The 16,561-nt window shown below is 39.2% G+C and overlaps 1 protein-coding gene and 1 pseudogene across 2 annotated transcripts in view; one reads left to right on the plus strand and one right to left on the minus strand.

The window, feature by feature from the left end:
• The window catches only part of klar (klarsicht), a 123,108-nt gene that overhangs the window by 30,653 nt on the left and 75,894 nt on the right, over window positions 1–16,561 (plus strand). For both annotated transcript variants that reach the window (XM_017180220.3, XM_017180309.3), the window contains exons 3-5: window positions 7,022–7,848; window positions 12,680–12,934; window positions 13,256–13,417. In XM_017180220.3, the coding sequence (XP_017035709.1) occupies window positions 7,306–7,848; window positions 12,680–12,934; window positions 13,256–13,417 (960 nt within the window). In that variant the 5' untranslated portion in view covers window positions 7,022–7,305. The remainder of the gene's footprint in view (window positions 1–7,021; window positions 7,849–12,679; window positions 12,935–13,255; window positions 13,418–16,561) is intronic.
• Window positions 755–1,548, minus strand: LOC108083787 (GTP-binding protein Rheb homolog; annotated as a pseudogene).

Here is a 16,561-nt window from a genome sequence, read left to right on the forward strand (position 1 = left end):
AACCATATACCTAAAAATTAATTTTGAATAGTCTTGATGTTTTTCCTGAATCAAAAATTAAACTAAAAGCAATTCAAAGTTAAGTTAAATGAGGAAAGACTGTACTTAAAACCGGGTTACATATCGGTAGAGAGGGCGGTGCTGGGTGGTTCAGTGGTTGGGAGGTGGCAACACAATGTTAGCATGTTCCCCAAAAATTTGTCGACACTTTTGGGGGCCACGATAACTTTCGGTTTTTTTTTTCTGTCTTCTTTTTTTCCTCAACTCCTTTTGGTGGCGAACCACTTCTCTAATTGCTTTTGCGCCGAAAATCAACCAAACTATAAAATACAACCAAAACAAAAGTGGGGTCTCCTATTGTCTGGTCCTCAGCGTCCACCGCCTTTATTTCGAATCCATGTTCCACGTCGCCATCTGTCGCACTCTGCTTGGAGTTGCCTTTTTCCTTTTATTTGCTGTATTTGTTTTATGTGCATTTATTTTTATTTTTTTTTTTTACACATATTTTCATTTCCCGTGAAGAGAAGGTGATAAAGTCAGGAGAGGTTCATGGCAAAGGCGAAGGAATTTGCAATGTTTTCATTTTTCAGTGCGACATTCGGACAAATGTTTCCCAAGTTAGTGGATGTTGTATACCCTGGAATTGTGGTGGTCTTGGGGGTTGCATAAGAGAGATCAAAGATTACAAAAGTGTCATAAAAAAAGAAAAGGAAATATGGATTTTGGCGAAAAGGAAATTTATGAAAGGGTCTAGTACTTAATATATTTCTTTATTTATTAAATTCGCCAACAGAGTCGGTGCAAGTCGGTTTTGTTGCCCACCAGCACCACAGGTACACTGCAGGGGAAGAGGATCAAAGTGATCAAAACCTTCAATTAAGACGTCTTGTGAGACGCACTATTTCTTGCCTATCACATCCAGTAGCTTCTCGTATATAATCTTGACCACTCCAAAAGATTTTTGGCTGGTTTTCGAGTAGACCAGCACGTAGCCGTGGAAATCCATGCTGTATTGCACCGGGAATATGCTGTACTCGTCTGGCCGGCCGTGTCGATGAGCTTTACCGTGTACTCCTGCGAGTTGACCTTTGTGTGTGTGCTAAATGCTGTGAACGGAAAACGCAGGAAGCTTATAATCGAATCTGCCAGTAATTGGGTCGCAGTTTCTTTCTGGGAAATCCCGGCCAGAGCAGCACTTGCACTGAGGCTGTACTCACTGTTCTCGATGGTGGGGTCATAGGAGTCGACAAACTGCCCTTCCACGAACTGTATGCTGAGCAACGATTTGCCTGCAAGTGAAGATAAAGGCGCAGTTGTTATTATTACACGGGATTGTTCGCAGTTCGCAGAATTCGTTGTTGTTGCTGTTGTCAAAATACTACGCAATTATAAGTGCCAGCAGCAACAACAACAACACAAGCTGCTGACTGACCCACGGAGTGGATGAGGTATGGTACGTACTGTATGTTTATTGGCTTTGACTTTGTCGCAAAACTCATCCACAGATCGGTAGCCCATAACGGCTATGTTGCGCTCCTTTGGTGGCATCTTCGGGGTTTGTAGGGCTTTCAGTTAGGCAGAGGAATAACTCTGGTTTTCGGGGCTTTTTGGAATTGTTGTCTCTGCAACTTTCGTTTGTGTGCCTGTGTGGGTGTGGGAGCCTTGCCTGTGCGCCGTGACCGTGTGTCTACAAGGAGATTATTGCTTTTTGCTGCACTACACTTGCTCGGGATACTTGTTGCTATCACAGCTAGGGGGTTTTCCAATGACTTTTAATTTTAATATTATGTATTAAATCGTTGAAAACAGCGACTTACTAGAGCTGGAAAAACGTCAATAACACATCGCCGATATTATATCGAAGTTTCAAGTTCCCAAATATCGATGTGTCGCAACTATCGCAGCTGTCCGCGCTGTAACGCGCACACCTCTATCAAAGAAGCTGTTGTCAACAGCGTTTTGTGTGAAAATTTGTTTAATTTGTGAATTTTTTAAGCGCAGAAAATCGGTTTTACCCTTGGAATAGGCTCGAAGCGCCGCAACATCGAGGACGAGTTGTCCCGTTTCGAGGCAGAAATCTCAAAGCCTCCCGCCCGCCAATAATAAAATAAAATACCAACTAATAAATTTATCATTAAATTACTAACAATGAAAAAAATGAAGGCATAACATATCTAGAGATCAATGGCTATCAGAATCTCCCGATCTCCCTTGCCGAGACATATCTCATGTGTCGACCGATAAAAGTTTGTCAAAGCCCGACACGACCACAACAAATTAAACAATTCATTGTCTCGGGGTGCCCACGGACCCCTTTTCCCCTCCTAAATTAAACTGGGTTGCACTGAACCACATGTTGTGATTGTTTTCTGTGTTTTTTGTTTTTGTTGTGTTTTGCGGTTGGCGTGCTGCGGTTTGCTCCAATACCTTGGCCCCTCCAGCTTTTCCGAATTCCCCCCCGATCGATATACTGTGAAAATATTTTTTAGCCTTTGGTTACAAGTCAATATGGTTATTGTTATTGTCGCCAGATTGGAGGCGATTATTTGGCCACTTGGCCAACATTCACGTGTGCCAAAAGTGTCGCTATCTTGTTTTCTCTTTCTAGCTCAAAAAGCAGAGTACACTCACAAAAATAGTAATACTCCAAGGGTAAAATGAGCGTTACTTAGTAAAAACAGCTTTAATTTAAAAGTGTTGGAATATGAGCATTCTAGGGACTTAAAATCTATATATATCGATATTTTTATAATTATATTTCTTGCCAAATCTAAGTAAAATATCACCATAAATAATCGTGCAAGGCATTATTTTTAATTTTAAAGGTGTTTATGAATTATTTCTTATAGGGTTTGTAAGTCTCTATGTTAACTAATGATGTTTTTTTTATAGACGAATTGGTGAGGCCTACAAAATCGTATACAATATTTTTTTCATTTATTCATAATATAATGGTAATTATATAATTTATAATTTATTTTAAAATTTACTTTTCTTATCTCTGTGTGCACCCGCTCTTTAATGGGTCCAAGCAGTTAACAATTCATTAGGTGTTGCTGCTGCTGCAACAGCAGCTGTTGCAGCTATTGCTGTTGCATTTGTTGTTGCTGCTGTTGTCGCTGCTGCTGCTACAACTGTCTTTGGCAATTGTCAATTTATGGCAAGTTGCCTGCCTTTGGGGGTCTCTCCCCGTCCAATCATGGCTCTTAGCCTGGTCAACTGGGCCCTGAATGGCCAAATGTGTGGCAAACGCTGGTCATTCCAACGTGATTCTTGGAAGAATTCAGCGAGAAGTGGTTTGCAGACTGGCTCGTAAAGATATATACACAGATATATGTTTATGAACAATATAGCTCTGTCTGTGATCGCAAGCATCAAGCTTGGTGCGATATAAACCATATTTTATTTACGCTTTGGTCTGCGGAATGTCGATTGTCTCGGTCTGGGTCTTCGATTATCCGTTTCTGGCGTCGACTCATGGTCTGCCAGGGGGCTCAAGCTCTTGCTGTTACAGATGAAAGTTCATAAGCACTGATCGTATTATAAAATTATTTTCTAAAAATGATTTTTTAATTGTACACCAATTCACTTAAATTTGTACCTTGATTTGCCACCTCTAAAAGCGATCTTATCAGCATTCTTACTCATGACTTCACACCCAAAGCCAGCTGATGACTAAATTATGGCCCTAGTCTATACGAACTAGTGGGTCTTATCTTGGCCCCAGATAATGCAGTATTTATATATACTCCTATAATTGATTTCATTTCGGGCCACTCGAGTGTCGCGTATCGCCTCTATCTAATCTAGGCCCGACTAGAGTTCATCGGAAGAAACCAAACAAAGTAATTGGAAGCCCAATTGTTTGCACTTGATTTGCCTTAATTGGCCCCTGAGTTTTCCAGCGTGAGAATAGATTGTGATATTTAGTGAGTTCTCACATCCGGTGGGTTTCGGGAGTTCTATGTTCTTGTTTCGGAACCGAAAGTAGAGTAAATAAAGTGTAAAACGGAAGTGAGTGAAGATCAAAAGGGAAGGGAAATTAAATGATTTTGCTGAAAATCGGAACAATGAAAGTTTTGTTTCCGATCTTAAAGGGAAATTAAGTTGGGATTGAAGAGGGTTTGTATGAAGAAGCTTTAAGGAATGAACTTACTAATTGAAAGTTTTTGTAGTTGACTTCATATTATACAAATATTTAACATATTTATCAGAGTTTTTTATTTACATTTTCCTCTTGGATTTTTTAATATTTGTATTAACTCACAGACAACCTTGATTTACGTTAAAAGATAATGGCTTAAAGCCTAATGAAAATCGAAAGTTTGCTTAACCAAAACAGGCGATTGTGACGTCTCCAGAAATTGATTCTATTGTATTTTATGGCTATGAATAACAACGCAGACCGGCTAGATTTACGAGCTTCTCGAAAACTTCGTGCCTGGCATAGACAATGTGGAACCCGCGATGATCTCGGGACCCCTTTATCGGATCTTGGGCCTCGAAACCACTTGGTCTACGCAAATATTTGTATATTTTTAGCCCTCTTTTTAGACGTCTCCCTCGTCTCCATCTTCATCTTCATCTTTGTGTCTCTTCTTTGTGCCTATTAATGGCCTTTGCTGTGGCTTCTTCTTCTACTCTGGGGGTCTGCGATCTCTAGGGTCTTTGCGGCATTTGGTTTGTGGTAAACAAAATTTGGGGCCAAAACTATGTGCGCCACACGTGGGGACCAAGTTTTGACGGGGGTCTCGGTTTTGGTTTCGCTTTGACACTGCTTTTCTTTAAAAACTTTGACTTTATTACCGAATGTTTACAGGTGTCTTACGCAACCGAGTTCAACAGGTGGATTGAAAAGAAAACCGTTGAGGCCCAAAAGTAAGATATTGTCAGGCAGCAGCGCAGTTGAAAGTGTTAAATATTTGGTTAATGCATAATGGGGAAACATTAATTTGCATATCTTTTTATTACGGTTTTTATTGTGTAATATTGTGTAAACATAAACACTAATTGCTTGATTAGGATTACTTTTTAAGCTAAGAAAGAATCTGCATTCTAAACATTCCAATATAGGAATTTCTCTCTCCAATAACGTATAATCTTGCAATTTCCAGGCGGAAATCTATCTTTTTACTACCAAACCTATAAACCTGAATGTTAATGCCAATGCAAAACTGGTGGAAATTCTCAATTTCCCCAAATGAATTGGTTGGAAAAGGCGACCGAGGCCTGGCAAGTGCCAGTCCGCGTGTCTTCCTTAACTTTTTTAGCGCCTTTTTTAACTGCCGTCCCAGTGCAGCTGCGAATCCCATTTTCCATGCAGATCGTGTGCTAAAATTTGCATAAAAGGGGAAAACAGCCAAGCCGTGAGTCATAAAGCAAACGTACATTGGATTTAATGGTCAGCACATAAAAGCATTGCGACCTCTCTGCACCATTCATCACTTAATTATGCAAGTAATGTCTCTCTGAGACAGCGCCATAAAAATATTTCTTAAAAGTAAAATATATTTAAGAAATTAGAAGTTGCCAAATCTAAGAGGAAATTAAAGACTCTAAGTAGTAAATGAAAACTTGAAAGCTTGGTCTTACTAGTCACTTAAATGATTCATTTCCGTGCTGTACTTTGCTTAAAATTTGATCAAATAATCAATTATATTTATTATTGCATAGACCAAAGCTCAGGGTTTTAATTTCCTTCCACCTCCCACCTGGTGTTCTCCATTTCATCATTCATAATTCCCCACTAACCCCGGATCTCTGTCGGATCTCTTGCTAAATGAACGCTTGCAGGCCAATTTAGGAGTTGGACAAGTCCCACCGCCTCCAATCGCCTCTGTTTATTTGTAAACTTCACTCTGCACTCTCCCCACTTCGCTCAACCGAGGTGAGCTAGGTGCCCGCCGGTAAATTTGCATACGAATATGGCCCACAAGTGTTTTTCACGACTAATTTCGTATGAAAATTTGATTGCGCCACGATTAGAATCGCGTTCATTGTTTATAATGCTGCTGTATCTGGGAGTCGTTGACCAGAGCTATGAAATTAAGTAATATTTGCATTGGTAATTATTGTAATTTTCCCCCTCGCTCCTCTCGTTAGCCTATGCCATTATGTAGTTAGCTGTCTGCCGGTTACGGTTGCTTTTAATTGTCGTTTACAGTTTACAGTTTAGAGTCTTGCTTTGTTTGCTTGGTTACCTGGTTGTTGTGGGTGTGATATGAGATATGAGATTCTAGGGTCTGATATGCACTGCACTTGGGTTCTTTAGGAGACTTAATTATGCAAATGCTGGAGGGGGGGACTGCGATAGAGGGGGTTCTTTCATCACCGCAAGTGTGTGTTGCAACATCTGACAAGTATCAGGGTTGTTGTTACGACCCGAGATGGTGGGCGAAAATGTACAGATATAATAAATAAAATTGCGGAGTACCTTGAGATAATGTGAGTAAGTAGCAGAAATTAATTAAAAGAAAATTATGAGGCGTACAACATTAAGAGTTTCTTCAGTAGAAGAAGAGGGGAGACAGAACAGAAACAGTAAATACTTCAAAGTAATAACTTTAAAGAATATTATACAAATATAAATATAAATATAATTGACTTTATATTTCCTACCCAAGTCAGGCAGAAATGGCTCTAATACTGATCAGAAATATTTTCCAGGTAAATAGTAATGTACAGTTCTCCGTTAAAAACACCTGTCAGTCAAAGAAATGCTTGTAGGAAATGAATCCATATTAGAGGCGATCGCCGTGCGATTCGCTTTCATCTTCTTAATGGCTTTTTGCCTATAGTAATAATACCCATCATTAGTGGAAGGAAAATGAGAAACGAATAAATGCAGCAAGGCTAATTATGCTGCAGTCGCCCCATGAGGTGGTTCCTCCCTCCTCCTCTCCGATCATAATAATAATCATCATTTCAAATCGGCCCACCTATTTTTCCTCCTAATTTGTTTGATTTCCTTTCAACTAATGTGCAAATTTCCCCCTTCTCTCTCTCGTTTGTTTCGTTTCAGTGGAATTAATTTAATTTTTTCTTTTATCAAAATAACGAAACAAGTATTTTGCATAAAAACGAACGGAAATCGAAAGGGACACCACCTGAAGGTCATTGTCAAAAGAGCGGAACGCCGGCAACGGAACGGAAACAATGCAAATGGAAATGAGAGGAAACCACGCAGACATGCAAATTTCGGGCCTGAGCTCCTCCACCCCAAATTAACATAACTGGCTCTCCAAATAAGCGATATATGTATACATGCACCTGAAAATAGCCACCAAATAAAGTTGGAGAAGAACAATGGAAGTGCAGCAGGAAATCGAAAGGGGAATCCCAGAATCAGAAAAGAGAGCTGAAAAAGCAATGACAACAAGCAACCAAGAGACTGAAAAAGCGGCCATGATACGAGGTGGAATTGAAGGATCGGGGCTGGAACTGGAGTCGTCGTCTAGCCCCACCGAAGCCACAACTACTACAACGAAACCCTTGAAATTTGACGGCATCTTTGCCGTGCCAGCGACGCCTCCAAACAGGGCGATGGGGCTAACAACTAAATCGGCCAGCAGTAGCCGGAGTAGTTCCCTAAAGAAAAAGCGACGAGGATCGCGTGGAAATGCAAATGCAAGCGAAACAGGAGGAACAGGAACAGGAAACGGAAGTCAAGCTGCTACAGCCACTAGCAGCGGCGGACAGTTAAAATTCGGCAACGCCAGTGTTGGTAACGACTCGATAAAACAATCGCAGTCCATGACATCACTGCAGGCCTCGAACGAGGAGCAGCAGGAGCGACGTGACGTCATCCAGGCCAAGCTCCATTTGGAGCGTCCCTACAACAGCCTCAAGGTGAGTGAAATCCAAAAGTGGCAAATGGAATGGGAGAATCTGGGGAGAGCAGGTACAGCAGGTACAAATCTCCGAGGAGAATGTATGTGCGTGTGCATAAATTTAGCAATTGATCATATAAATAAGCAAGTCAGCGGGAATATACAGCTGTGTTCACGGAAATAGCAGTGCCCAACGACCTGCACGTTTAAGATCGGAAAATCCTGTTACAAACACTATTTTCATAAATTTTTTTTTCATAAAAGCTTAGTATATTTAATTATTAACAATACCACAATCATTTAATTTAGGTAACATAAACCTTTTAGAAGATATAGCTAATAACAACAAAAAAGGTCTATATTATGCCGATCATTGAAATAGCAGTGAAAAACTAAAATTCTTCATAAATTTAAAAATTTCGTATAAGAAACCTATTTCTTCTTAAATTCCAATTGACTATGATCTAATATTTTGTTAAATAGCCTTTAGAAGCTATCATAGCCTCATACCTGGGTGGCATGGAGTCCACCAAGTCTTAGCAATGCTTGAGGGGAATATGGCCTCATTCCTCCTGCACAAATTGCCAAAGCTGCATCTTAGAAGTCGGAAACTTCTTTAATAAGTAGCCCTTGATGTCCCCCATAAGTTTTCGATCGGATTTATATCCGGGGACTGTGCAGGCCATGGCATTGCATCCACTTTTTCATTAAGAACCCACTCCTTGGCTACCTTGATGGTATGATTAGGGTCACTGTACTGCTGAAATGTCCAAATTAATGGCATATTTTCCTCAGGATACGGCTGCAAGACAGTTTTTAATATTTAGACGTAAACATAATGGTCTTTGATCCCACCGATCATATTTACGGGACCTAAAACGTTGTATGAAAAGTATACCCATACCATGATTTTTAGGCCACCGTGTTTTACTGTCTTCAGCGTATGGTTTGGGGGGTACTATCTATTTGGGGGTCGACGGACATATTGTCTTGTCCTATTCCACCAAATAAAACCAGTTTGGAGTCATTTGTCCAAAGGATATTACGCCATTTGAAAAGTGGCAGTTCAAGGGGCTATTGGCGAACTCCAATCTGGCCTTGATATGCCTATAACCAAGCAGTGACATTTTCCATGGACTTCGCGAATCTAAAATTTATTTAATAAGTCCCCGGCGAATGGTCCCATGACTGATTCCCATGCCAATTCCCGCTCATATATCCCTAGAGGATGCAAAAGGACGAGCTTTGCTGAAGCGAAGTACGCGTCGAGCCTGTACAATTGGGGTTTTGCGAATCGTACCCCGTTTTTTTTGGGTTCGGTTCATATTTTATGACTTATAAACTATTTTAAAAGAACAATTTGAAAGATTTGGAGACTCTTTACATGTTTTCCCCTTCTTTCTAGGCTAAATTATCTGATATCTTTCTCTCATGGAGCAGTGAGGTCCTGCGCCCACTAAAATAATTTTTTTTGCGTTGTAAAGGTGTATTATAGTATAAACTATAATAACGACCTTAATTAAAGTAATTTTTTACAAAATTAAAAGAAATTTCGGCACTTTTTGCGAAAGAAAATTAAAAACTGCTATTTCAGTGATCGGCCAAAACGAGCTGCATATGTGAAAAAATATCAATAAAACATAAAAGTAGAGCAAATCTAACGGAATTTTTTCTCGATTCTTATCTTTATGTTCCATTTTACAAAAACAATGTGCAATAGATCAGCTTGCAAAAAGGAATATGTACAAAAAAACGTTTTGAAGTTGTTCCTCTGTCGCACTGCTATTTCCGTGAACACAGCTGTACACTTTCAGGTCTAATTAATAATTCAATACGAAAATCGAATTGGAAATGATAATTTAATTAAGCAAGTTTTTCTTTCTTCTTTTTCTGTAATACTAAATTTTCTGGGATGTTTATATTTGTTATAAATTAAAAAACCATCGCATAAAAATTATTGATAAAATTCAAAGCAGTACAGAGTATAAGGCGGTCACTAGCTATTTGACAGGAGTCTTCAGTAAACAAAAAGGAATAGAAAATTGAAGTTGTACAATTTAATGTAAGGAGTTTTCATAATAATTTACTTAAAGGTTTACGTATGATTTCCAAAGTCCAAAGATTGTGCTTAGTTTTTTAGTGTGCAAATTCCTGTTCTTCTCTAGCCTGCGTTCCACACGCTAACAAGTTTTCGGTCTCTTAAAATGACAAGCCTCCGTTAGAATTCGCTCTTCAGTTATTTCTTGTGTCAACGGAAATTGCTTTAATAAATTATTAATAAATTTGCCGATCAGCATGTCGCTGCAACCCAGCTGTAACAGTTACGACGGTTACACAGGCGCCACTGGCAGCGAACGCAAATTGCTAATTTATGCCAAAAACAGGAAGAATGCATAATGCTCTATGCTTCCTCAACTCGGACGGAAAATGACCACATTCCCGAATAAGAAACAGCAGGCAGCGAGTGAAAAACAGTGTAGTTTTGATGCTAAACAGCGACTAATAGTTTCATTAATAAATTCATCACTTTAGTGCCTAATCAAAGATAATTTGCACATTTACTTCGACCGAAGTGGGTGTGTCCGAATGGCTTACAAATAAATTTTATCAGCGGGGGCTAGAGCACAAGATCTAAATACCAAAATTGTTGTTGTGGCCCCGTTCTCACAGCCATCGAGATATATGTGCATATATATTTAGATATTTGCTGGCTTTATCCCCCCTATAAAAATCTGTTGAAATTTACAAGACCGCATACTGATTTTCAAGGCCTACCCCAGGTGTCGCAGCCTGCCTGCCTGCATACTTTTACAGCTTACTTTGGCGCAGACTTTTCTTAGTCACTCTGTGGGCAGGGGTTTGTTATTCTTTTTATACCCTTGCAGGGTATTATAATTTCAGTCAGAAGTTTGCAACGCAGTGAAGGAGACGTTTCCGACCCTATAAAGTATATATATTCTTGATCAGCATCAACAGGGGAATCTTTCTAAATATGTCAAGAAGAAATCGATTTTTTGGCCATTTTTGCAAAATTTTATAAGGGGTTACATCATTGAAATTTTTGATTTTGATAAAAAATTGAATTTTCAAAATTTTTTAATGAAGTATGCAGATTTATTAACTGTAGAAAATCTTGCACATAACAGTTTTCCGATTTAAAATTAATGCTCTTTTGGCCGAGTTATGATATTTTTAATTAAAAAAAAATAAAGAACTTTTTTAATATAAAAAATCCGATTTTATAATACAAAATAATATTTTTCTAAGTCAAGGAATCATTTCCGACCCCATAAACCACATATATTCTTGATCAGCATGAACATGCGAATCTTTCTAGACATGTCCGGAAGAAATCGATTTTTTGGCCATTTTTTGCGAAATTTGATAAGGAGTTACATCATTAAAATAAGCAAAAATGGCCAAAAATTTTGATTTCTTAAAATTCTTAAATTTGGTATGCAGTTTTTTTAAATTAGTAAAAACTAACACAAAACTGCTTTCCGAATCGAAATTAATGCGTTTTTGGCTTAGTTATGATATATTTTAATTGTTGCCTGCAAGGGTATACAAACTTTGGCTGGCCAAAGTTAGCTTTCTTTCTTGTTTTTTTTTTGCCTGAAATGCGAGTCATTTGGACCCGGCGGCTTATTTACTTAATCAATTACTTAAATCAGCAAATAAAAAGCAGCAGTAGCAAGCTTTGATTCATTTGTCAATACGATGATTGCTCCGATTTCAATTTCATTTTTATTCAATTTTGTTTACTTTTCGGGATTACGCTGTGTAAATGAGGAATTTCCTTGGTCAGTTGCCACTTTCTTGGCCAAACTACAGAGTGCATTAATTAATTGCGCGCGCTTGGCAATTTGGAGCGTTGAAAACCAGTTTCGGAATCGGAATCGAAATCCGATTCGGAGGCTGAGAGAGGCTACTCCCAAGATGGCCAAGCATATTGTTTCGGCCGTATTTGGCCCGCCTCAAATTACTTATTTATTAACAACTCTTAGCGGTTTCCCCCCTCCTCTCCTTCTGTTGAGTTTGTGCCTGTTTGTCATGTTTGCAATTTTTCCTTTTGTATTTTGTTATTTGTCACTTTGTTGGTAGCTTTATTTTGATTTGTGAATTGGTTAATGCCATATTCAAATAATTACTTAATCAGCTGGATTAGGAAATACATTTCTACTTACTTCCTCGACTTGGGTAGAGTACGGTAGAAACTGAAAATCATCAGTTTATTTATTTATTTATTTCATTATTATTATTTTTTTTTTATTTATTTCATTATTTTTTTTATTTATTTATTTATTTCATTTTTTTTTAAATTTATTTATTTCATTATTATTTTTTAAATTTAATTATTTCATTATTTTATTTTTATTTTTTTTTTATTTATTAATTTTTTTATTTATTAATTTTTTTATTTATTAATTTTTTTATTTATTAATTTTTTTATTTATTAATTTTTTTATTTATTAATTTTTTTATTTACAAAAAGAGCATATATGTTACTGTCAGAGTCAAAGTTCATGGCTTACGCTTTAACTTTATAAATTATTTTATATAATTAATTAACGCACTATTAATGCGCCTTGTGGCAACTTTAAATATTTATTTTCTTATTTATTACTTCATTTTCTTATTTATCTATTTATTTCTTATTTATCAAGAAAGTATAAATAAACCAGATATGTTACTGTCGGAGTCAAAGTTCATGGCTTAAGTGACAGTTTTACATGATCAGAGCGAATTGACAAGATACTGCAAGCTTGCTGCCATTTAGAATTTTTACCTGCATTTGGCTATAAACTGTTTTAATATTTTAAAACAATATCTTTTTGTTTATTTTTCAGAAAAACTCGCAGAGCAGCAATAAAATGCACCGTTATTCGTGGGGCAGCGGCCACAGTCAGTGTAGTTCCACCAGTCTCCACAGCAGCGCCACCTTGGGCCTGGGCTCCTCGGGCAAGGACGACCTCTGGGCGGCCATTCAAACGAACTACAATTATATTATGGACACGAACCTGCTGGACACCTGCAAGGAGGCGCGCTGTGAGATAGAGGGCGCTGCCACTGTTTTGGAGAAGTCCAGCGAGTGTTGCCTAAAGGTGAGTTGTGAGATAGAGGCGTTGCCACTGTTTTGGAGAAGTCTGTTTTCGAGATCTGGCACTTTTGGTCGCTGGGACCGAAAAGTCTGGCAACGCGGTGCTCGTACAATGGCGTTGCCAGACTTTTGAGTCCCAGCGACCAAAAGTGCCAGATCGTCAATGTCCCAGCGACCAAAAGTGCCAGATCTCGAAAACAGACTCTCCAAAACAGTGGCAGCGCCCTCTATCAAGATAATTGTGGAACTAATATAATAAATACTAATATTACATATTATTGGCACTATTATTGATTAATTGTATAATATCTGTATTATTTGTTAGATGCTCGACGAAACCCAAAGACCTGAGGGTCTCTGTGAGGACCCCAAGGAGCTGCGGCGCTGGCTGCGCGAAATGGAGAGTAAATTGGAGAGTTCGCCCACCATAACAGAGCTCACACTGTTTGGCAACGCGGAGTTGCAGCGCCATCTAGCAGTGCACTCGGTGAGTTGAGAAATGTTTATATTCAAGGCACACTTTGCGGGGCAGATAAATTGTTTTACTTAAATTTAACGTGGCCTGCTTTTAGGTGCTTAGATATATACCGCCAATTTTATGGTAACTTTGAAGAGTAGAAATTCTGAAAAGCCCGCTTTTTCGCTTTATTTTTGAACTGAAAATGTTTTTACAAATTTTAAAAAATAATAATTACATTATGCTCAGTAAAAGTATAACAAAACAATCACACAAAAATGCAATTTTACGCATTTTATTTTCTCGTACTTCTCCCTTTTTTCGTAGCACCCAATGACTTGTGTTTTTCGTCCCGTTTTTCTTTGTTTAAGTTTCCCCCGGCCGCCATCGGCTTCCGCTGGTGCGTGCGACGGCGGTGGATTGTGCAACTATGGGTCGCTATGGAAAACCCAAAGAGCAAATCCGTCAGTCATTCTCAAAGCCACTAACTGCCTGACTTACCTCCTCGAAAATCGAGACAAAACAACAATGTTCCCTTGTGTCCGCGCTGCTTTTCTTTATTTTTATATTTTTTTGTTACGAAAATTTATTGAGATGAAAGTGAAAATTGCTGGCAAGTCGGGGGAATTGAGATAACCTCCTCTCTGGCTGCTGATAATTGGCATTTCGGACGTCTGCAACACCTTCGATCGGGAGTGAATTCGACGTCTCTGAATTGCCCACAGATTTGTTTTCAGCCATTTCTGTTTTTCTGCGCTTTTCTTTGATTTAGGGGGATTTTTATCGGAACAATATTGTCTGGAGTAGCGAGGCTCTGGGGCTGCCTCCCCTCCGTTAACATGTATTATGTAATAGTGTGTGAGAGCGAGCTCTTTTTTTTGCTTTTTGAGTGTTTGGGAGTGAGATCTAAGACGGAAGAGAGTCAAGAGTCCCGCCTTTGGCTGTGATTTGTGTCGGTTTCAATTGAGCTTTGACCATGACAGAAGTTAATCGACTCGAATCCGAAGCGAGTTGCATAAGGTGAAGGTGTTAATATGAAAACTAAGGCGGAACATTTATTTTATAAGGGAATTCTTAAATATTTAAATGAAAGTCAAGTAACTTCAAAACAAATTGCAATTTTCTGTTATGTAAAAAGACTCCCCGTTCCATGCTCCAAAAACCAATCATTTTCTTTGTCCATTTTCTTGGCCCATTCAGGAACGAGTTCTTTGTTTTTTTTTATTTTGGGCTAATTGAAAATTCCTTTTAGGATATATTCAATGGAATGTCCGGCAACACATTCGCTCTTGTTTCTCCCCGAAAAAAAAACTGAAGCCTGCCACGAGTCAAATGAAAGTAAACAAAAAAACAAATTACAAAACCGAAAGACTTGGGTTTTGCATTGTGGGCAGTTAGCATTTTTTGGCAATCACTTGGCCAGGCTGCCAAACTCCTAGGCCCCGAGACTCCAACTGGCTGCCCCTGATTTACGACAATTGTTTTGTCACGTTGTCGATTGGCTGGAGAAGAGCGAAGGAGAGAGACTCTCCATCGACAACGGCAGCACAAAATGTCAATTGCCAAAAATGGTTAAACATATTTCCAATAAGTTGTTAGGCGTTTGTCTCTGTCAATTGTTTGTGGCTCCGTCTCTCTTTCTTTCTCTCTCCGAAGGCGGAGACACGCATCCAGTCCAAGCTGTTAACTAGACCGGGCTCCACTTCCAATCAAGCCCCATGGCTACTTAAAAGGAAAGGCGGCAGCAGCAGTAGCCGGGGAAGATGGAGATCCCGATTGCGATTGCGATTGAGAGATGATCGCCGTGAAGCAAAAAACCAAAATTTGTCAGCTGCCGGACAATGTCTGAGTGGAGCTCAGCTCCCCAAGGTGCTGACTGCAATCTCCTTTTTAATTGAACAACACAGCCCCAAAACAGAGCGAAGCCCAGAGAGCACAATGAATTCTTCTGAAACTTGGCATATATTTGTATTTGTATTTAAGGCTGTGGGAAAAAGATTTGAAATAGTAGGTTAAAGATATATCGAGGTAACTTGGGGTTTAGGTAACCGAATTTTAGATTTTTTTTTTATAGAAATCTTGAAAAAGTTTCTCCTAGAAAATGAATTGAAATGAATCCAAGCGAATGTCTTTATTTTTCTGATAAAAATCGCCTGACAACTGTTTTGGCTTTTTGGGTTTTTCTTGCCGCGCACCTGCCTGGGGCCACAATGGGTTAAGCATTCGCCGTTCTGGTCAAATGAAGCGTAAACAATCATGTTGCCTGTCGCCACTATGCCGAAAGGATGTCTTTGTTTCCGAACCTGAGCCTGTGTAACAGGGGGAGGATGAGGAGGCGGAGGCCACCAAAAATGGTCAAGACAAGCCACAAGCGCGACAAAGCGAGAAAATAAGTTTGTTTTTCGCTTCCCTCGCTGGAAAAACAGCCGGAAAAGTGAAGGTGGCGCAATTTAGAGTCTTTACTGGGGCCGCTCGATTAGCTAAGAGACAGTCGCGACCATAATCGCAATGACAATTCCACTTTCGTGTTGTGCGGGAGTCGTCGAGTCGAGGAAGTGCTCCACTTTATGGCAGTCATAATTCCATGTTTCGCCCGATGGGATTTCGATTCGGTTCGCTCCGGGATTTGTCCGATTCTATCGAACGGAGTGTCCATTGTGTTGGCTTTGCCGCCAGATTTGCATAACAATTGCCGGCTGGTAAGGCTGTAACCTTTCGCCCAGCGAGGCTGGACAGGGACTTGGACATGGACCATATGGCCAGTTGCCAGATGCTGGTTGCTGGGCGGCAATAAAACATCGGAACCACCGAATTAGCCAGGGAGTAGTTAGCCCCACTTGAAATTCAGTTGCGATCGCAGCCTGGCTCAGTTATAGTTCAACTTTCGTTGAGCGTTAAGTGAACCTTAAAATAAACTTTCCATTTTATTTGCCATCGTTTTGGACCTAACTAAATTGTAATTGCATTCAAGTGCAGTCTGTGGGCAGTTGGGCTGGGACTAAAGCTGAATTTATTGAAAAGTCACATTTAAATAAAACAATTTTTCATAGGAGTAGGATTTAGATGAAGTACTAAATTGAAGTACTAAATGAAGTACTTAAATTGTAAGTTTGTATTATAAGAAGGCTTTGCTGAGCCTGAAGTTAGTTAAAAAATATTTTAAAATAATGTCCG

The sequence above is a fragment of the Drosophila kikkawai genome, chromosome 3L (genome assembly GCF_030179895.1).
Source record: "Drosophila kikkawai strain 14028-0561.14 chromosome 3L, DkikHiC1v2, whole genome shotgun sequence".
NCBI lineage: Eukaryota > Metazoa > Arthropoda > Insecta > Diptera > Drosophilidae > Drosophila > Drosophila kikkawai.